General features: G+C 55.6%; 5 protein-coding genes across 5 annotated transcripts; 2 read left to right on the top strand and 3 right to left on the bottom strand.

Moving 5' to 3' along the window:
• Positions 1-1,527: 1,527 nt before the first annotated feature.
• LY79DRAFT_520942 (phosphoglycerate mutase) lies at positions 1,528-2,803 on the top strand (the record flags this gene model as incomplete). Its single annotated transcript, XM_060555294.1, has 4 exons — positions 1,528-1,706; positions 1,851-2,114; positions 2,357-2,575; positions 2,683-2,803. 4 exons carry the CDS (start codon positions 1,528-1,530, stop codon positions 2,801-2,803), a joined length of 783 nt encoding a protein of 260 aa, XP_060411376.1.
• Positions 2,804-2,930: 127 nt separating this feature from the next.
• LY79DRAFT_592290 (methyltransferase domain-containing protein) lies at positions 2,931-5,273 on the bottom strand (the record flags this gene model as incomplete). Its single annotated transcript, XM_060561400.1, has 4 exons — positions 2,931-3,428; positions 4,118-4,204; positions 4,563-4,794; positions 5,230-5,273. 4 exons carry the CDS (start codon positions 5,271-5,273, stop codon positions 2,931-2,933), a joined length of 861 nt encoding a protein of 286 aa, XP_060411375.1.
• A 1,182-nt stretch (positions 5,274-6,455) lies between these two features.
• On the bottom strand, positions 6,456-7,348 carry LY79DRAFT_310422 (uncharacterized protein). The gene has a single exon (XM_060552335.1). The coding sequence runs from the start codon at positions 7,205-7,207 to the stop codon at positions 6,659-6,661; it is 549 nt and encodes a 182-aa protein (XP_060411374.1). The 5' UTR covers positions 7,208-7,348; the 3' UTR covers positions 6,456-6,658.
• A 1-nt stretch (position 7,349) lies between these two features.
• On the top strand, positions 7,350-8,215 carry LY79DRAFT_310046 (uncharacterized protein). The gene has a single exon (XM_060552332.1). The coding sequence runs from the start codon at positions 7,491-7,493 to the stop codon at positions 7,992-7,994; it is 504 nt and encodes a 167-aa protein (XP_060411373.1). The 5' UTR covers positions 7,350-7,490; the 3' UTR covers positions 7,995-8,215.
• On the bottom strand, positions 8,214-9,164 carry LY79DRAFT_310420 (uncharacterized protein). The gene has a single exon (XM_060552334.1). It carries the CDS (start codon positions 8,932-8,934, stop codon positions 8,437-8,439), a length of 498 nt encoding a protein of 165 aa, XP_060411372.1. The 5' UTR covers positions 8,935-9,164; the 3' UTR covers positions 8,214-8,436.
• Positions 9,165-20,371: the final 11,207 nt, after the last annotated feature.

Below are 20,371 nucleotides of genomic sequence, written 5' to 3'. Positions count from 1 at the left end.
GCGTCTGGCCCGGAATCGGAAACGCCGTTGTAGGAGTAGTGGTTGCCCCGCTGGTGGAGAGGGAGCCCCAGGGCTCTTAGTAATCGACCTGCCAGTGCTGGGCCCGGCGTGACGTCTTGGCCTAGAGCCATGGTTGATGTTGCGGGTTTTTTCGTTGTACAAAAACGAGGTATTGGAGCAATAGAGCTGATGGCAATAAGAAGAGCCCGTTTCCCCCTTCTTCAAAGTGTTGGTTGTAGTCTCAATCCAAGCCTGGCGTGGAAGAGAGACGGAGAAATCGGCGTTTTTTGCAACATTTTCCTAGTACAACCCAATCCCCGGAGCAAGCGAGCGGGAACCCGACAGAGATAAGAAGGTAAGAAGACCCAACTGCCCTTTTCGTCTTGTCAGCAGGCTCCTTCATTTCCACTTCTTCTTGGTGCGTTCGTTGAAACAGCCTTCGTGAAAGCATCTCATCGCTCCTTTCCCCCACCCATCCTTACTTCCTGTTGCCGTCACTTGCATTATATGTCTTTGCACCCATCGCCCATTTTCTTCCTTTTCTTGCTTTGCATCGAATTCAGCAACCATGCTTTCTTGCTCTTGTCGGCATTAATTGCCGTGTTAGACAACAAGACAACCAGACAACAGCTACAGCCTAAACAGGCTTGCATGGGGTTTGCGCCGACCCTCTTTCGCCTGCCCGTCTCGCAGTCTCCTGAAACGCAATTCACGGCACGCGACTGAGGACCCCTACCTTCTCTCTCGCTAGCTCTCTCTACTATCCGTGCACTCCCCATTTTCCTCCTTGCTTTCCGTCTAATCCTGGTTTAGACTGCTTCAAACCAGACAGATGTCACAGAAGCCGATGTCAACGGTCATAGTGGACGCGAGACACATGTGGGGCAAGATCTCATCTCGTCCTCGCAGGACTCGGACCCAGCATAGAGAGATGTGATGCAGGGGGGTGCCACAAGGCTTGTCATTTTGTGGTGCAGAGGAAGATCAGAGAAACATTGGCAGACGGGCGGGAAAAACAGAGAAGATTGCAGCACTGCCTCCCCCGCATACATGGGCTTGGCTCATATACCAAAGTACCATACCGCTGGGTGAAGTCAAAGTTGGCTCTGACAGGGTCAAAGTTTCGGTGCTGCACATCCATCGTCCATCTTTCCACGAGTGCGGAGCTGAGATGGAGCGGAAAGGCGGGAAGAGCGGGACAGATGACATGCACAAAGCCAAATCGCTCAGCGGAAACGTCATCCATCGTCGTTGTTGCCGTTGTCGTTGTCGTCTCAACTTTCTCCCGTCACTCACTGCCCATCATCTCACAAACTTTGCCTCTATATAAAAGTGTCTCGGGCATTACCCATACATGCACATTTGTCAACTGGTAGCCACTGCAAGAAAAGAGAAACGAAAATAAAAAGTGGCATGAACTAACTCGGTATTCTCGCACCCCCAATAGATCGCCTTTCGCCCCCTCGCATAACTATTCCATATTCAATTTCGAAACCAGCAGGCTTTGAATAGCATTGACCGCCCGGCATGACAACTCCTCGCGTCTTCATCATCCGCCACGGCGAGACGGAGTGGTCCCTCAACGGTCGCCACACCGGCAGCACCGACATCCCCCTGACCGCAAACGGCGAAAGCCGTGTGCGTGCCACCGGCCGCGCTCTCGTGGGTAGCGACCGCCTCATTGTGCCCAAGAGGATCTCTCACATGTACGTCTGTGTTCGACCCCGATAAGATTCTGTGCCACACTTCGACTCCAAACTCCTCCAAATGATTGACGGGCCGCATCATTGTTCATTCTCCACTCAAGGCACGCAACCACACATGACGAACATCAACTAACCGCAAATCAGCTACGTCTCCCCCCGCAGGCGTGCTCAGCGCACCTTTGAGCTCTTGAACCTCGGCATCAGCGACGAGCTCCCCTGGAAGTGCCATGGTGCTATCGACGGCGACGGGCCTCACTGCAACGCCCGCGTCGAGGTCACCGAGGACATCCGCGAATGGGACTATGGCGATTACGAGGGCATTACGTCCCCGGAGATTCGCCGTATCCGCAAGGAGCAGGGCCTGGGAGGAAACTGGGATATCTGGCGCGATGGCTGTCCCGGCGGAGAGTGAGTATTTCTCTAGCCACTTTCTCTTATTTTACCCTCTTTCTTCTCTTTCTCCGTGCAATATACGCAAGCGCCGCCTCCATAGTGCTGGCTATCGGTTTGTTACTTGAGAAGGCTCTCGAAGGACGACAATATGCAATAAAGCCTCGATGACGTTGTGCATATCGACATAATAACTTCAGGAGAAGCCTATCCGGAGTCGGTTGAAGCGTTTAGAGAGATCGACGCTGACACCCCTGTAGGAGTCCCCAAAACGTCACGGAACGTCTTGACCGCTTGATAAAAGACATCCGTGAGAGGTGGCACAAGCCCGTCATTAGCGACAAGAACGCACCCAATGGTGACGTTCTCATCGTCGCCCACGGCCACATCCTCCGCGCCTTCGCCATGCGCTGGGCCGGCAAGACGCTCCAGGACGGTCCGGCATTCCTGCTCGAAGCTGGCGGTGTCGGTACTCTGAGGTGAGTTAAGCCCGCTGCAAGCGCAACCACAGCCGTCGGTCCTGCGGACATTCTGGCAGCCGTTATGTGCCGGGAAGTGCGAAGCGAGGCTGACGTGTACGATACAGCTACGAACATCACAACATTGAGGAGCCCGCTATTCTGCTGGGAGGCGCTTTCGCTGTTGATATCATCGAGAAGGAGCAGCAGGTCAAGGAGGCAAAAGAGGCAAAGCTGGTACAACGGTAAAGATGCGGAACGGGAAAACCAACGTGTAATCCACTCCCACGCACGTCGGGCTGCCGGTGCGTCATAGGCTGGTATAGTATAGTCTAGGGACCAATTCCTCGTAGAACGGCCACGCATGGCTGAAAGTTTATACCTTGGTTCCCCGCGCGAGGAACACCCGCCTCTTCATCCCCATCTCTCGCTCTCCATGACCATGCCCGTGACCATGTCCGTGTCTGTCATCATGCGTGTGCCCATGACCGTGCCCATCCCCTTGGCGCCCTCCAAGAACGATCCCACTCCCGAGCTCCTCCAAGGCGAAGTCCTTGCCCGCGCCGGCCTGCTCAAAAACGGCTCGCATCCTCTCCTCCGAGAAGCCGTGGTGCATGACCGTGCTGGCCGCCGGCAGCGCAGCATCCGCGGCCCCGTGCGGCAGAAAATCGAGGATGAAGAACACGCCGCCGGGTCGCAGCCGCTCAACGATGCGGCGCGCCGAGAGCTCCGGGTCCGAGAAGTGGTGGAACCCGAGGCCAACGCCGGCAACGTCGAAGTCGCGGAACCGGCCATTCGGGTCGAAAGAGGCGGAGAAAGTCGCCGGGTCCGTGAGGTCGCCTTGGTAAGCGTGCATCTCGTCGGTGCGTAGGCCCTGCGTTGCATAAGGAACAAGTGGTGTCAGTCAGCCGAGCTTTCCGTGCGTGAGCCCCCGTACCCCCCCCACCCCTTGTCCCTTTTTCTTCCATTCCCAAACTTGCGCAGAGTTTCCTCTAGTGTTTGGCCACCTGATGCCTTACCGTGCGCGCCGTGGCCGCGTCGGCCAAGGCCGAAGGAGGGGAGGTGGGAGGGGGTCCGGGACCGAGCCAACATGTTAGATGGGATGAGATTGTGAGATGGCGGGGAGTGCGAAGAAGTGTGTCCGCATCATTCTCGAGGCGCAGGGGAGGGGCAAGGTCAGCAGGGCTGAGATGAGACCAACGTGAGGTGTGAGAAGTAGAATTCAGACGGTCAGACTTCTGAACCGCAGCACCCCCTTTCCCACGCTGTCGCCACCCCCCACCAATTGTCTGTGCAAATGGTCTGCTCTCGCTCATGTATCTGGGGATAAATCCCTCCACCGCTCAGATTCATGGACAGAGTTGAGATAACGGTGATGATCTCTACCACATAAGGCCTCCCCCCTTTTCTCCCTCTTCCTCTTTTCTCCCCCTCTCGAGTTCGTATGCGTATGCGTGTGTGTGTGTGTGTGTGTGTGTGTGTGTGCGAGTGGATATTGCGCGTACAAATCAAAGAAGAAGCAAAACGGGTTAATTAGAGAGGCATTTTATCGCGGTTGCTCACCTGGTTCTCGGCCCGGGCGTTGTAAACTGCCACCATGTTCTCCGAGATGTCAATGCCAACACAATGCGTTGTGAACTGCGAAAGGGCCTGTATCCATCATAGTTTGTCAGTCACGGATACCATCTGCCTTTCATCCCTCTGTCCTGCACTGTGTTGTGTAAAATGATGGGGGAAGCGGAGGATTGGGAGAATTGATGGCAACCACGAATAGCGAATCGCGTAGTCAGTCGTACAAAAACGCATGTTAGGATTACACAGCATGTGAAACAGGCAAACAGGCAAACAAATGACCAAAGGACTTCAGCTTTGGAAGGTCTTCAAAGGACAACACCCGTCCGAAGGAGAGAAAAGAGAAAAGAATTATTCAAATATTAGCGGCCCGAAAAGAGAATCCCTTTCTTGTAGGGAGAATGACACAGAAAACAAAACCATGGAAAGAGCTCACCCGCGATATCAGGCCGGTTCCACAGGCGTAGTCGAGTAGTCTCACGCGCTTGCCGTCCGCCGCCGGCAGATGTGCAGCTTCGTCTTCACTGCCGCCTTCGCCACCATCGTCCTCGTCCTCCTCGTCGTCGACAACCCAGTCGGCACCGATAAAGTCCTTGCGCGTGCGAACCTCCCTCTCGAGCTGCAACATTGTTTTTTCATACCTGGCGTCGTACTCGGCAGCGAGTTTGCTGGATAATGCTCATGTCAGCTTAGCCTTTTGTCGTTATCCCTTGTGTTAATTATATATCTCAAACTTTTATATGACGGGGGGGGTTCGTTCTTGGTATTTTTCTTCCTCTTCATTCTGGTTGATGGCTTTATACCATAGGCCTAGACTAGCCGAAATCAGTAAAATATGCACTGAAGGCATATTCGGGTTCCACCTGTACGCCTCTATCTCGCCTGACCGCATCTCTCAAAGTCGAGAACGATTCCATCAAAGTACTTGTACATTGACGATAAGCGACGGGAGTTCCGATTTGGTCTGCAGGAACCCGGGGAACAGAAAGCGAACAAACCGGGTGCAACTCAACTTGGGGTGAGTAGTCATGAACCCCCCCCCCCCCTCCCCGCCCCTTTGGTGGATGGATGGATAATATGTGGGTGTGGGTGTGTTTACGCACTTGAAATAGGCCTTGTTGGCGCTGGCCGTGTCGGTATCAGCCATAGTGGTGTATTATGTCTTGCCGAACTTATGAATCGGTAATGAGTGGAGCGAGGAACCTCGACCTCCTGGAAAAGAACAAATTCTGATTCCCGTTGAGGACTCGTTATCCTATCTCTTCCCCTCTAGTGTTCAGTTCAAACCTTGAGTCTTTTCTTCTTCAGATATCCTCGCCTTTGGATTGGACGGGCAAAATAAGTAATGTTTGAGGTCCCCTGCGGGCGGGGGAAATTGGGAAAAGAAAAGAACAACACTAACAAAGAAGCAAAACCATGAAAATGGATCTTACCCCGTTGTTGTTTCTTCTTATATTTTATTCTTCTCCTTGGAAGCTCGGAAGTTGTCGATCGCCGAGAACCCCTACCAAATACGACAGCCAGCCTTCTTTGACGTTACTTTTGTGATTGCTCACGGAGAGTTTTCGGACACTTAGTAAGGGCAGAAAACGTCCGGCCTGTGGAGAGGCTAAAGCTCGGCGCTTAGAGAGACAGAGCAAGGGAGAGAAAATCAGGTTCGCACCTGATATTCCGGACTTGTTCCCCTAACGGAATAAACGGGGACACACACGGCACGGGAGCGGGGGTACAATCGGTTCCAGGTCACACATGAGGAATCACGTGAGCATTACTGTCTGAGACCGATGAGCTGTTTTTCGCGTGGCGCATATCGGGGGCTGTGCGGTGTGGGTTTCCCCGTCCAGTTCGGGCAGGCCACAGGAGACCGCCGCGTCGTGGACGTGCAGCGCAAGCGAAGGAAAGACCTGTCCCGTGTACGGATACTCCGTACCTACTCGTCAGCGCATCCTGCAGTCTGAAGGGGAAGGGGTTGGTTAGGTGGAACCAGCTTCTGCCCCCCCCCCCCCCCCCCCCCCCAACCCCTCCTGTCCTTCCTTCGTCTTCCGCCTTCTTTGCCTCCCCTCTCCTGAGACTCGAGAGCGAGCTATACAGCGGCCGCCTCGATTTTTATTGACGCTTGCGGCCATGCCATGGCGGACCCTGAAATTTCTGGCGTCTGCGTGCGTGTAGGTGTGTGTGTGTGTGTGTGTGTGTGTGTGTGTGTGTGTGTGTGTGTGTGTGTGTGTGCGTATGCGCGCGTGTCCCACTGAACCCGACCCCAGGCGGGATGCGAAGACGCACCCGGAGCCCAGATCAGGTTACAGCCGCGGGGCCGGCAAGAATAGGGGAACAGATGCCGTCCGAGATCCCCACTGCAAGCGTAACGAGTTGAACGGCAGGGTCTGATACCTTACACGCACGCATTACCTCCGTACCCGTACAGCCGCACCGCACCCTGCCTTCCCACACGGCGATATACAAATCGACCCGCCTGGCTGGCTGGCGCATTAAGTGAGACGGATCCAAAAGACACGGGGAGCTTGTCGACCGGTACTAGCAGCACGCTGTGGATGTACTCATGCAACCCCGAGCATCAAGATGCATGCCTGCAAGGTGATGGCCCCTCCGATGAGGATAGGGGGGGAGAAAAGCAAAGGGAACCTCCCTCCCTGTTCCCTTCCAAGCGGAGGCGTAAGAGCCGGGAGAAACGGAGGGGGAATGACGGTGTGACCGGGGCTGACGGGGGGTCCCGGACTTGGACAGATAGCTGCCGTGGACAGGTCTGGTGGTAAAAACAAGCGGATCGACGCCGATCCTGCTGCAGGCCGCATCGGTCCGCAGCTTGTGACTGCAGCGCCATGCGGGCGGTGACGGGTCCAAGCGGCCACGGTTGGAGTTGCACGAATATCGTCGAGACGTGTCAGTGGTTCTGGCTGCCCCCTCGTGTGCAACCTGCCATGCAGGTGGCCCGAAAGAGGGCCGGCAGACCAGCCCAGCCTGAGGTCCGAATCGGGAGTTAAGCGACGTGGACAATGGATGATGCTCGGTTACCTCGGGACCGGGCAACACAAAAGTTTGACCAAAGTACTGTACATGGTACATTGCCGATGGATGGATGGCGACCGCATGGAGAGCCAGTCATTTTCTCGTCGCCCCTCTTCATGGTCTGCATCTTGCTGCAAGGTGTCGACAACGGCGGGGAGAAAGAGGACAGGGCGGGCAAACCCCTCACTCTTCTCTAGTTGGGCGCTCGCATGGCGAGGGAAAATTCTTCGACCTCTGAGCCCAGGCTTTCTTTTTGCCGTTTCGGCTGCTTGGCTCGACATGTCCGATAGTCGTAGGCCAAGATGCAGAACATGGGAGGTATCTATCTAGGTACCTCGGCATGGCCTGGCTAATAGCGCCCTACATAATAATACTTGGCCTTCGTGTCAGACTTGATTACGCCGCTACCGCCGCCGCGTGGCTTGCGGCGACCCAGGGTGCCAGGCTGTCAGATCTGACAGGTCATTTCCGGCTGATTTGTCGACCAACAACAACAACTGTTCGTATCGCACGACAGGCAAGAGTCTCGGGACACAAGCTGCATCGGCAGAAGTCGAGTTGCCCCGAGGTGTATAACCTGTTCCCTTCCCGAAGCTCGTCTGCAGTCAGAGAGTTCTACATGCGTCAGGGAGGGCACCGAATGGACGCAGGGCGAGTCGAGTACGAACAAGGCTCGACTCGTCGTCTCTTTGCCTGTCGGTGGCAGAAGTACGACGAGGTTATATTTTCCGCTCACCGCTGCTTTGCCGCCTTCGTATGGGCTTCTGCTGCCTCACCCACCCCTTGTCCGTCCGTCTGGGTTGGTCATCTGCGTTGCGACCGTGCGTGTCGTCCTCATAGTTGAGTTGCCTCTCCCCACCATCTTATATGCACACTGCCAGGCGCGCCGCTCACTCAGCACACTCCTTCCCTTCACTGGACAGGGAATGTATCCTGCAGGCAGTAGTGTGCTAGGGTCGAGTTGGAACGCTGCTATAGCACGTCTCCCCAGCCACTCCGTCCAACCAACCGTGCTTTTAGTCCACCCCAGAGAGGAGGTGAAGCTGTCTTTCTGGACACAGATGCTCCTTCCCCGATGTGAACGACGTCCAAGTCCATCACAGAGCATCAATCAAGAATTGATCATGCCTCAGAAGACGGAACACGGTGCTTAGCCGGACTGCTGCTAGCCTGCTTTGTGTTGATGTCTCACTAGAGAGAAGTAGCGTAGCCTGCCTGGTGGTGAAGTTGCATCAGTACGAGACGTCTTGCCTGCGCATCGGCCATGGTATGCCGTAGTGCAATCGTCAATCGCCGCCGTCAGACCTGGAGAACGCCGGACAGCGACCAAGGGACGGACCATGAATGCACGGCGGGAAGTCTGTTGGGCAACCGTCAACCGTCCATCCGGCATGGATCCTGGGCTTATGGCCTGGCCCATGTGCTGCCTGTCCACTCCTTGCCCTGGCTGCTGCGGGTGTCTCCCACTCCACTGGCCGCCACCCTTCTAGCCTGCATGCTGTCGAGGTCCCGTGGAGGGTAGCTGATGTAGCCAGACCCACGGATAAAGAGACGGACACAAATGGTAAATTGGCCATGCCATCGTAGCAGTCCCGTTGGCCCAGGTGTACTGAGCGAGGCGTATCATACAAACAGGCTCTTCGTGGTAGGGTTGTTAAGGCCGGCTGGTCTAGAGGAAGAAACCGGGGACCAGACACTGGCGTCGGGCACCAAAGGAAGGTTGCCGTCCCAAGACAGGCTGTGGGTGGTGCATGGACAGAATCTCGCCGGCAGCAGTCTGACATCCATTGCCTGGAGCCGTTTTCGTGACTCCGTTTCAATTTTCGCGTATACTATGAAGGCTTGACTCGGCCTGATCAACCAATCTCCCTGCTTGTTTGAGATGGCGAGGTTTGCCAGGTTTGCCCGGCTGGCCGAATGTAGCGGCGTCGCGAACCGTGCGTATTTGTGAGATGCACACTGTGATCGAAAGTCACTTCATCTCCCGCCTGCCAATAAATATTGTCAACGGGCGCTGCATGCTCATTCCAACAGGCAGAGCCCGGCCGACGGAAAACGGCAGGCACGAAACGTCTTGTATCGTTCGGTACATACGTCCCTTTCGATTCATGCTTTGCGTAACTCGAGTGGATGTCTATCCATACGTTGTGACGGACGAGCAAGTCGTCGTGGTTGTCGGTTCGCTATAACTTTGGCATGGCCACTTTCATTTTAGTCACCAAGTTGACCGTTCTGACTTCGCCGGATGGTTGGGCTCGTTCTCGACCCAATTCGAGAGCGTGGGCACAACCCTCCCTGGCTTCCACTGCTCTTCGACGTTGGCTACTCGCCATACCATTCCACAACAAGCGTTGAAGGCTCGGCACTCGCTGAGGAGCAGAGTTTGAGAAAGAGGGTGGGAACAAAAAAGCAGACAATGGATGGAGGGCGGCAAGGGGTGGCCACATTTTCCCCCAATTCTTGTCCGACTCACTATCAGGTATTCGTACTAGTACCCTCAGATCCAAACCGAGGCAGGCCCGGGCAGGGATCGGGCAAAGTAGTCAGGCGTTCGTGGCTGTCGAAGCCTAGGTAGGGAAGTGGCTAGGAGGATAGCCTTGCTACTCACAGTTGACAAAGCAGAATATTACGTAGAGCTCTTGCGTTTTTGGAAAAGAAAAACAACCATTCTTCTTCCCATCGAATAGGCCAGTCAGTATCCTAAAGGCAGTGGCGAACGAACCTTGATCGGTCAAGCGGGCTTTCCTTTCCTTTTGACTGAGACGGAGGGCGAACAAGACAGGAGACTCGGGGGCAAGAAAGGGGGGGGGGGGGGCAGCTGGTGGTAGGATGGTTATGGTGATTACGGCAAGGGAAAGTGAAATTGAAAGTGAAGGGGAAGGAGAAGGGGGGATGGGGGGGGGGGGGGGGGGGGCTAAGGTCGTTGCCCGCTCCGTGGAGAGCGGTGCAAGGGAATCCAAGGTAAAAAATGGAGAATCTGGCGGGAACGACGGGTCAGAAGCGGCTGCATGCATAGGCTTTCCATCACGTGACGCCCTAAAGTCAATGTCCCCTGATCTGTCCAATGGCAAGGGCCGAATAGAAACCCGCCCTCCTTCCCTGGTCTGGCAGGCAGCCCCGATGACCTGGATTCCGATTGCTACTTACGAAGTACCGGTACGGTGAGGGAGACGCAAAGAGAAAGGGAGAAGGACGATCAAGATTGGTTGCGACCGTGGCTCCAGGTGCACACAAGGTGCTGTAATGGTGTCATGAAGTAGCTGGTGTATTGCGTTGGCTGTTTGGTTGGTTGGCCAAGATGACCGTGTCGTGTTCAGTGGCCAGCCTTGACAAACGAGACAAGGTCTATAAGGGTAACCTCGAGGACCGGCTAGGTAATTAGAATCCTTCTTATTGGAAGTTTCTGTCCCCATCGGACTTGATGGTTGCAGTTACGACTCTTGCTTACTTTTTCGTCAGACAATCACCAAGCTACTCCTGCCGCCCTGCCAATTTTCACTAGCTTAACCCTCTCGGCGGCTTGGAATCAAGCTTCCTTACCTGCGCGGTAGGCTGCCGGGCATACACCCGGATAGCGTGGCTTAGCCAGCCAGCCAGCCAGCGTCCTGTGTGCAGCTCACAAATGCATGCAGGTAGCATCAGCCCCATTATTGGGCTCGCCCGTCCATCTAGTCGACCGGCCTAGCAAAGTTAGCGATGCGCCTTCCTGGGGCATTTAGTTATGCTTCAATGTATGGAACGACCAATCGTGTCTGGCCTGGTTCGATAGAAGCAATGTTGGGGGCTAATTGAAGTTGGAAGTACATATAGTTATTAATACACATGGGTCCTTGCCGCCGATCAACTGAATTGCAGTTCAGTAGACCCCTGATTAGGTCCTTGAGGAGCGCAGTGATGCCCTGGGCCATGCCGTTTAGATGTCAAGTTGGAGTAAAACGACGCAGCGAGCAACGTGGCGTTCCTTCGCTGACTGGAAATGCAAAAGAAGAGGCGGGACCAAGATACCTCGGGGAGAAACAGTACAGGGGCAGTTAAAACCTCGAGGGGGGAAAAAAAATTCAATTATTAATAAAAGAGAAGGAGCTTCCCCTAAAAATCATTGCAACTCAAACTGCATGGCAGAGTCCTCAGCCAGAGAGACTCATCATTCCCCGGCAGCTTCAGCTTCGAAAAGCGCAGCTGATGCACCTGTAGCACCCGCGATCCCTCAAACTGTCCATTTCCGCCAGAATGAACAAAGTGGTTGTCCATCCCGAGCATCTCACACGGCATGAGATGGCCCATTTCCAGTGCTGTCCGAGACTATGCCACAACCAGTGAACTGGAGCCACTTTGACCAGCGATTTTCGCACCGTACGAAGCCCGTGTGAGCTGGGACGGGAACTCCAAAGCAAATCGTCCAGTCTCTCGGCAGGAATATGACGACGTAAAAGGCACTGGCCGGTGCTCATGGCCCTAATGACTGTGACGTATCCACCAGGGTGACAAAAAAGATGGCAGTTTCCCCATGCCATTACCACATAGCAATCGGCCATATTCTTGTCACCCAAGTGGCATCGTCGCCAACATGGATCGCTTGAAAGAGTCGAACGAGCCCACCATGCCCTAGAGACAGCCTGAAATAATTGATTGCCGTACTGCGCCTATACACAGATTGAACCTCTCTGTCTTTAGAATTGCTCTACTGAACACTCGTCGAAAGGCATTCTGCAAGACTCTCCACAGCTCTTATAAAAGTTTCCGGGCACAAGCACAAGCATGGGAGATAGGCTCCGTCCGTCAGTAGGCATGTCGTAGCAGACAATGAAATACAGCCAATTTTGAACTCAAGGGATGCGCTGCGAATGGATGTAACAAGACACTTAGAGATACGCCGGTCCATAGGAGGAGGGGCGGGGGAGGAAATAACTAGAAGAAAGGGGGGAAACCCCCCCCCCCCGTCCATCAAAAGAAAACCTAGCACTAACCGTCCAGAGGTGGTAGACTATAGCCGGGGTGGCATGGGCTACCCGATGGAACGCCCGTATTAGGAACCAGACAGCACCAAGCTGCACAAAACCCATGTCTTGGTGCAGGAGCTGTCGCTCACGACCTATGATGGTGGTTCGATTGGGGAAACCATCCCCGAAATACCTTGAGGAGGGCAAGGCCACGAGGGTAGTTGAAGTGGTGGAGACGCGGTTGGATTGGAGGAAATGGCAACTCTTGGTTTTCTGGCCATAAGCGGTTGGCCATATTGAGCGGTCAGGCTGAGTGTTGTGCCATGTAAGGAGTACACTAGATTAACACTATACGTTTTCAATGACCTGGTCCCGCACCACATTAATTGGTATGACGCTGCAGCTGACATCAAAACGGGTTAGAATCACCTGCACGGGCAGCTTAGCCGAGGCCGTCTTGGTCCGTCGGCTTGCACTCTACTCCATTGGACGTTCTGTCTAGAGATGGTGCACAGACGTGATATTGATGATGTCGCGGCGAGATGGACTATAGTGTAGTAGGTAGGGCTCTCCGTGTAGTCAAAGTAGATGGATATGCGGGATATGTACGACGAAACGGCAGAAACGGGAGTATCCTTTAGGGAGCGGGCGGCGCGGTGTTGCATGGTCGGCAGTCCCCGGTCCTTGCGCAAGCCCCCTGGTCCTTTTGCTTTAGCGCGTCTCCAGGGGGTCAGGAAATGTGAGCTCCATCTTGTCCGCTCATCCTTGGGGCTGGTCCCCTGCCGATACGCCGTCGCAACCGTCTTTCCTGAAGACTGTCTGCTCATCATGAGATGATCCGAAACGGGGGAGCTCGAGGTACCAATCACAGGACAGGTCTGATAGCGGGCAATTTACTACAAGGCTACTTTGATCCAAAGGTGCGCCCCAATCTTCGAGAGACAAAGGGGAGAAGGGAAGGGAGGGGAGAGAATGGGAAGGAGGGGGGGGGGGGTGGACGGGCGGGGCGGGGCTGTCTCTGCCTGACCCATGAAGTCGGTACGAAGTACTGCAATGTACCGGGTACGAGACTACTTGCGGGTACCGACAAACACCCAAGAGAAATCCATTAGCCCGGAGGGACTGGGGGTAGCCCCTCCCGCCAGGATGGACCGCTAAGGACGGAAAAAGAAAGCCTGACAGGCGATTGGGTCTGCCTTAGTGGCCCATGGCCCGACGGCGCTGTCAGCACAAGCCTCTGGGACTGGATCCAAGGGGCGGGGGGGTGGCCGCCCCCTGTTCCAATGAGGGAGGGGGGGTGTGCGTCAACGCCGTCCCTTTCTGTCTTTCTGAGCAGCGGATGGGGTGCGCACTGAGCGAGGTCATCAGTCAAGTGATCACCCGTAGGTGTGGATGGGGGCAGCGAGAGAACAAAGACGATGCTTCACTAGCATTTGTCGAGTCGACGGCGTGCATCGCCCTCTATCACACCACCCATTGAGCTGTGACCCGAGGGAAAGCGTGCCGTCGCCTCAATTGCGGGTCGCAGCCTTTTCTCGTTGTCGGGCAAAGGGTGAGGCTCCCACCCCAGGTGACGGGAGACCTTTCCCCTCCGAAGCTCTTGTAACGCGTACTTAGCTACCTACTTGGTAAAATGATGCCGAAGAAAGCTTCGCTTCGTGGCGGGAGGGGGAGGGGAGGGGAGGGGAGGGGAAGGAGCGGCACGGGCGGGTGTTCTGTTTCGCGTGCTGTGCACTAGGGTACGTACAGGTACGTTCAACGCTCTCCAAAGAGTGCTCATCTGCAACTGATCGTCGCAGATCTGTTGGCAGGCTGGCTGATGAACGGCAACTGGCCTGGTCGCTGGCTCTGTTGGTCGCTGGCTAGCGTGCTTTGGTTGCGTGCAGATGAGACGACTAGGCAATGCATGTCGGGGGGGTGGGCTGTTGGGCTGCTGAATGACATCTTGTGGCCTTTCCGTCATGACAGCGAAGGCTTTTTTACATCAGACCGTATTTAGCGGGTCGACCGACCGGTAGTTGGCGGACGGCTAGTCGGCGTTCCATCAGCTCGGTTCGTGTCAGGACAAGTCGATGGATGCCGTAGGCGACGGGCTCGAACGAAGATGCGCCACTGGCATGGCGGCGGTGGAATGCGTACGAGACATGGCATTGCACTCGCTGGACAGGGCAAGGGATAGCCGGTCCAACCGTCGACGGATAACGTGTTCATGGTGCGCCCGTACTGGCTGGGGTTTGCCGCCGATATGGGGGTGCCAGGGCCATTCTGGACGCTGCTGGTCTCCTTTCCGTCATGGTTGAGGTCACGGGTCCCGAGGATGGCCAAAACCGAGAGTATGTGCGCCGATTTGCTCCTGCGGCGAGCGGAAGTCACCCTGGTCGCGGTGTAGCGTGACAATAGAATATGAGCCAGTGTACGTAGAGTCAAGGATGGTGGCTTCACGCAAACAACTCGTCACTTGTCACAGCCGAGTTCTAGATGGGGTAAATGACCGGCATCCAATCATCGGCAGTACCGGGCTACTTCAGTCGGCCCAGGCATGAGGCTTGAGGGGGGCATCAAGGCCGCGTGGGAGTTTGCGTTTTTTTTTTCTTCCTTGCCGGAGGGGAAGACCGGCAGAGGCGACGGAGAAGAACGAGGGGCACTGAAGAACATTGGTTATTATTTGCCTTAGGCTGGGTGGTGGAGAGGGGAGGGGGGGGGATGGTTGGTTGTGCCGGATCAAAGAGATGGGGGAAAAGAGAATTCTAGTCCAATACAGGGCTGGGCCTTGTTTGGGGGGGGAGAAAGAGTTGCGTTGAGGGCTGGAACAAACGTTGATACAGGGCCGCGACATGGTGGACAGCAGGGGCGAGGAAGGTTGGGATATGGAGAAGCCGAGTGAGTTGGACGGGTTGAATCGCGATAATGTAAGAGAAGGGAGATGCTGGGCCCAAGAAATCACCAAAGACGAAGCAACAAAACAGGGCTAAATCACCAAGGCGAAAAGTCTGCCCAGTCGACTACCTTGGACGGGGCCAGCTCCGGAGCGAAGCAAAAGGCAGCCCGACAAAACTAACTACTATTACATACCTACTACCGGTTAGGTACCTTGCAACGCCGCCGACTGGCCCGTCTTACGATGTAACACATCAATAGAATTCCGGATTCCAGATTCCAGATTCCAGGCGGAAGGCAAGGACGGACGGAAGAGTGGGTGGGTGCATTCCCAACCCGATCCGGGTCCAGGCGCGCACTTGCCTTGTTGCTTCTTCCGGAGGTACGCCGCAGCATCGACCTACCCAGTCACGAGTCGAATTCCCTCTCCTCCCCCCCCCCCCTTCCTTTCACCTCCCCTTCCCTCTCTCTCTCTCTCTCTCTCTCTCTCTCTCTCTTTTTTTTTTTTTTCTTTTTTTTTCTTTTCTTTCTTTCGCCCCCCCCCCCCCCCCCCCCCCCCCCTTTTTTTTTTTTTTTTTTTCTTCCTCTTCCCTTTTCCGAGTACCTTTCTCTTCAAACCTGGGCATGAAATGAGCATCTGGACACGGCTGCTGATTGCGTACACAGTAGGCAGTGAGTGCATCGTTGGCCATCCAAGTCAGCCCGCTAATCCAGGAGTCCAAGACGCAAACGCCAAAACCGTTGTTGACACGCACTTGGGGCTGGGGCCGACATGGTGCATGGTTGACCACCAGCTAGGTAGCACATGGCACCGCTCTGGGAGTTCCCGCCCGTCCCATCTGCCTGTCCTGCCGTCCTCCAACCCCGCCGTTGTGTCATGCAGCAGGTCACACCGTCACACAACTCCAACGTCGCATCGCCTTCATCGGACAGGGTATGCCGACCGACTTTTACCTCGACTCGCCGACCACACCAATTGTGACGGAGCGGCAGGGAATCGCCTGTGGAATGGATGCCTTGGATGGGATGGGATGGGATGGGATGGGATGGAACGGGACTAATTGTGAGCAACCTGCTCCCAATATCTGGGGGGGGGAGAAGAAAAGAAAAAAAACATACATGCAGGCAAATCCTAGTGCCAGCAACCTCGGGGCACAGTCTTGTCTGGCGGCAAACATCGAGCCACGATTGCATGCGTAGGAGTTGGGCGTGGCGTTGGTTGTCGCGACACATGCAGCGTCCGTCAGTTGTGCTGTACCTTCTCGGTCTTTGCGACACCTACTTTAGCTTGCAACCTGGTAGCACAGCAGGGCAAACAGCTTGATACAAGACGCAATGTGTTGAAAGACTTCGTCCGGGGCCGCAGCAACGTTGCCGGGTTCCACGAGACGCAATGTCGTCCCCCTCCGATTCAGCACACCCCAATCTGGGCGGAGGAACGGATGTTCGTGGATCACCCGAAGATTGCAGCCATGTGTCTAAGGACCCGGAACCTGCTGACGCATGGGAAAACTGAGTGGTGAACCGCGGGCGGGAATATGCAAGTCGACACGCGCTGGGGCCATATTCACTGTATGCACCGTTCCCTGGCCTGCCCATGCTCATGTTTATCTACTTAGTGTCCTTCCCATTCGCTTGAATGCGGGTGTTACCTCGGCATTCAACGCCAAATTGAAATGTTTGGCGCAGCATGAATTCCAACTCGGCTGGACCAGCGTCATAATCCAAGGCCAAGAGGGAGAAAAGGAAAGGGGGAAGGGGAGGGGGAGGAGGAGTAGGAGGACAGCAGCAGCGGGGGCAAGGGGTAAGCAAGCATGTACTGACTGTGCTGTGCATGTATGAATATGGTGCCATGCACGCCCGCCCATAATTTTGCGGCCCTCGCTGGCAATGACGGGCGATATGTAATATGACCTAACTCAATTTACCTCTCTAAGAATCGCGGCTGGCAGCCATAAACAAGGTCCGGAAAGGCCCGTGTACGGACGGTGTACATTACGAGCATCCCGACTCGCTGCCAAATTGGACCGACTTTCTGTGCCTGAGCGGAATCGGACATTTCGCAGTAGTAGTGGGTGCATCACAATCCACCACCACGCCGAGACCCTGCTGTCCCCACGATGGTAGGCGGGAGAATCCAGGTACACTACACATGTCCCGCCCTCCCAGCTGGGCATCCAGGAGAATAGCAGACGGTACGTATGTAATCATCTCACTGTACCTACCTACCTATCCTAAGCCTACTGCGGAAGTACCTACCTTGTTGCTACCGAATTGAGATACAACAGGGGTCTCCGCTCATGCAAGTACCGTAGGTAGGTGGTGGTTCGGAGCCCGATTTCAGAGCTGTTGACACCTCCCGATAACTAGCCAATCTGTTCCAGCAGCCTGTCATGCTAGGAATCCTCGGGCCATTTCATGTCGGCCGCGTGGTTCCACCCACCTTATCCCTACCCCACAGACACCTTGGGGGAGGGAGGAACGGCTCACCTTGTCGCTGTCAGATTACCACCAGTTCCCGTCCCAGTCCTGGGCCACCCCCAGGCATCATGGGCGGCCACCTGGGTACGGGCGAGCCAGCAAGGGCAGACAGACCGGGGGGTGGGAAGGCAGGCAGGCAGGCAGGCAGGCATCATGGGAAGAAAGACATGGCTCCATCCGCACGCGGTATGGAAGTAACATGGGCCCAGGCAGAATTCAGGAGAGCGTACCCGGGCCATATTGCTGAGTAAGCTGGCCACCTAGCCAGCTACCTGGTATGGAGAGGGCCCTCCCTGGCTGTTGACCCCTGAGCTTTGCTGACGAGTTCTCTAGTATCCGTAGTATTGCCATGATTGCCGCCGGAAACGTGCACAGAGAGAGAGAGAGAGAGAGAGAGAGAGAGAGAGAGAGAGAGAGAGAGAGAGAGAGAGAGAGAGAGAGCAGTGGGTCAAAAGCGAAAGCGAATATTCAAATCAATTACTACGTAGAGCAACCAACCGCCGAAGGCGAGGTAGGCACACGACGACATCCAGCATGATCGTGACTCCATTTCGTCTTTGATCGCTGGCGAATGGAACCGCGGATGCGCAGAGCTCGCTGCCGGCACGATAGCTCGGAGTCCGTTTGTACAATACTACGTCGAGAGCGGTTTGTCGGCCCATCGCCACAATGCGATAGATATATCATCAGGGACCCTCATGTCGTCACCAGACTTCTCCAATGATGCCAAACTCGGCAGGCTTGAAGGAGCATGCATCTTATCGGTAGAGCCAAGCTCTATCACAGCGCGACCTGCCATTGACGCTAAGCATACACGATCTGATTTCTACCAGATATCTATACATGGCAATCTTCCAAGTACACGACGGCAAGCTGCACAGTCCTGTCCGTACGTCGCCTCGGCTTTCCGAAACCAGATCATCGTAGATTTCCCGTCCCGGGCCTTGTGGAGGTGGTGCAACCGACTAGGGCCAGATTAACTGAAGGGCTGGGGGTTTGGCGAGGGCGAGAGGGGCTTCTGGGCCGCCTGAAATCCTCTTCAATGTCCGTTTCTCACGCACGAACGCGCACTTGGCGACACCAGCCCCACGACGCATGTCGCCTTACACATCGATTCCTCAGCGTTCAGTCTACCCGAGTGGATGGGGCAAGGCCCGTTGGTCCATTCCGTTGCTGACTACAAACAAGTGAGGGGCAGCAAGGCGCAGGGAGACGACATCACAGGACCACAGGGCACTGCGACGCACCCACGAGCCTGACAGGGGGGTCGACTGACGTTATGTACGTGGCTGGTTATGTACACGTACGAACACACCACGGCGCGCGCTGGACGCCCAGACGGGGTGGCAGGCTGGAACACTCTTGTCGGTACGTACCTACCATGAGCAGTTACGAATCGATGTCCTGGTCTGGACAACAAGCCGCGTCTTGCATTTTGTACACTAACTTGGGTCATCCTGCGGTCAGGATTCCCAGTCAGTCAGACAGACCATCATCAGGCTGGGAACCTGCTTGGCTACTCGTTCTGGATGCTTGCCTCGATTGCTTGAGCCATCATCTAGTGCGAGGCTTCATCTCCGAGCCGCTGCCGTCCGGCCTCTTACGCGACGAAACACAGGGTTAATTATAAAGACAGAGAGACCCCCGGTTTGCAATGCACACACACTTCCCGTCGGGCATTCTGGTGTACACTACGGCAAGATCCGCGCCACAGAGGTACGCACACAAAGCAAAGTTTCATCTGCGTGCGCTTCCCATGGGTTGGGCAGGGCCTTCTGCTTGTTGCCCGAACTACTTTAGCCCAGTCTTCCCAAGCGACCCAACGCGGCTCTGGCTAGGGCTCGGCCCGACTTGGCTCGTTCCCTAACCAGATGATGGACAGAAACGCCCGTCGGTGTCCAAATCACCATCCCCGAGAATGCCACTACTAAGCCGCGCCCCTCTACCTCTGGAGAAGAGTGATCTTGTCGCCGTAAATTCGAGCTCACAGCATCTTTGTTCTTCTCTTTTTTGTTTTTGTTTTCTCCCCCTTCCCATCTATTTACGCTCCAACCCCCCGGAGTGCGGGCGCACAGAAATGGAGGGGGCAAGGGGCGTCCCGCTCTGAGACACCAGCAGTGTAGGTAGTACACGACGCGGGATCTAGTTTGCATCAAAGGAAGGCCCGGAGGCGGCGGTTCAGACACAGGCAAGGGGTGCAGGCTCCTCCGTGTTCTTCTCCCTGCAGACGTCTGTCAACCGACTCGCACGCAACGAGATGTGGACGCGGCATCGTGCCTCGAACCAGGTCGTCAGAAATCTCTTAGTACGTGGTGCAGAGTACCTAGACGTGAGCCGATGGTTGACAAGCAAATGCCGTCAGTCTGATGCTGAGGGAGAGGATTGTGGGCGAAACCAAGCCCAACGGCAGCAACCAACAGCGGCGGCAACTGCGCAGTGGCCGCGGGCGCTATTGTTCACCACGAGTTAGGTAATTAGTGACGGGTTCCAAGCTACATGGATGGTCTCCGGCACACCTCTCGCCCTGTCTGCGGCCAGATCTGCGACCACCTCCCGGGCTGGTGGGTTCGGGCACGGGACTAGGCGTGACCAATCAAGCCAAGGCGCACGTTTTCCCTGTTTGGGGCCGCACTCCACCTCGGCCGCCACATCATTGCAAGCAAGGCACTGCGCGACCTCGCACCCACAGACGACACCGGCCAGGGCCGTACCTAAGGTACCGTGTTTTGGGGGAATCTGACAGGGCATGCGGCACCGGTGCCTAAGACAGACAGACAGGGCCAGAGCCAGAGCCAGAGCCAGAGGGATGAGTTCGGAAACTGCCCCCCTTAGACGTGGCGGCCACTTGAGGCCTGCCTGCCGTAAGAACAAGCCCAAACAGTACAGCACACCTGTGTAAACGAGTGCCAGATGGCACGCTGAC

The sequence above is a fragment of the Colletotrichum navitas genome (genome assembly GCF_030913465.1).
Source record: "Colletotrichum navitas strain CBS 125086 chromosome Unknown LY79scaffold_56, whole genome shotgun sequence".
Lineage (NCBI taxonomy): Eukaryota > Fungi > Ascomycota > Sordariomycetes > Glomerellales > Glomerellaceae > Colletotrichum > Colletotrichum navitas.
Note: the sequence above shows the minus strand (reverse complement) of the source record. Positions and strands in the feature narration are given on the sequence as shown.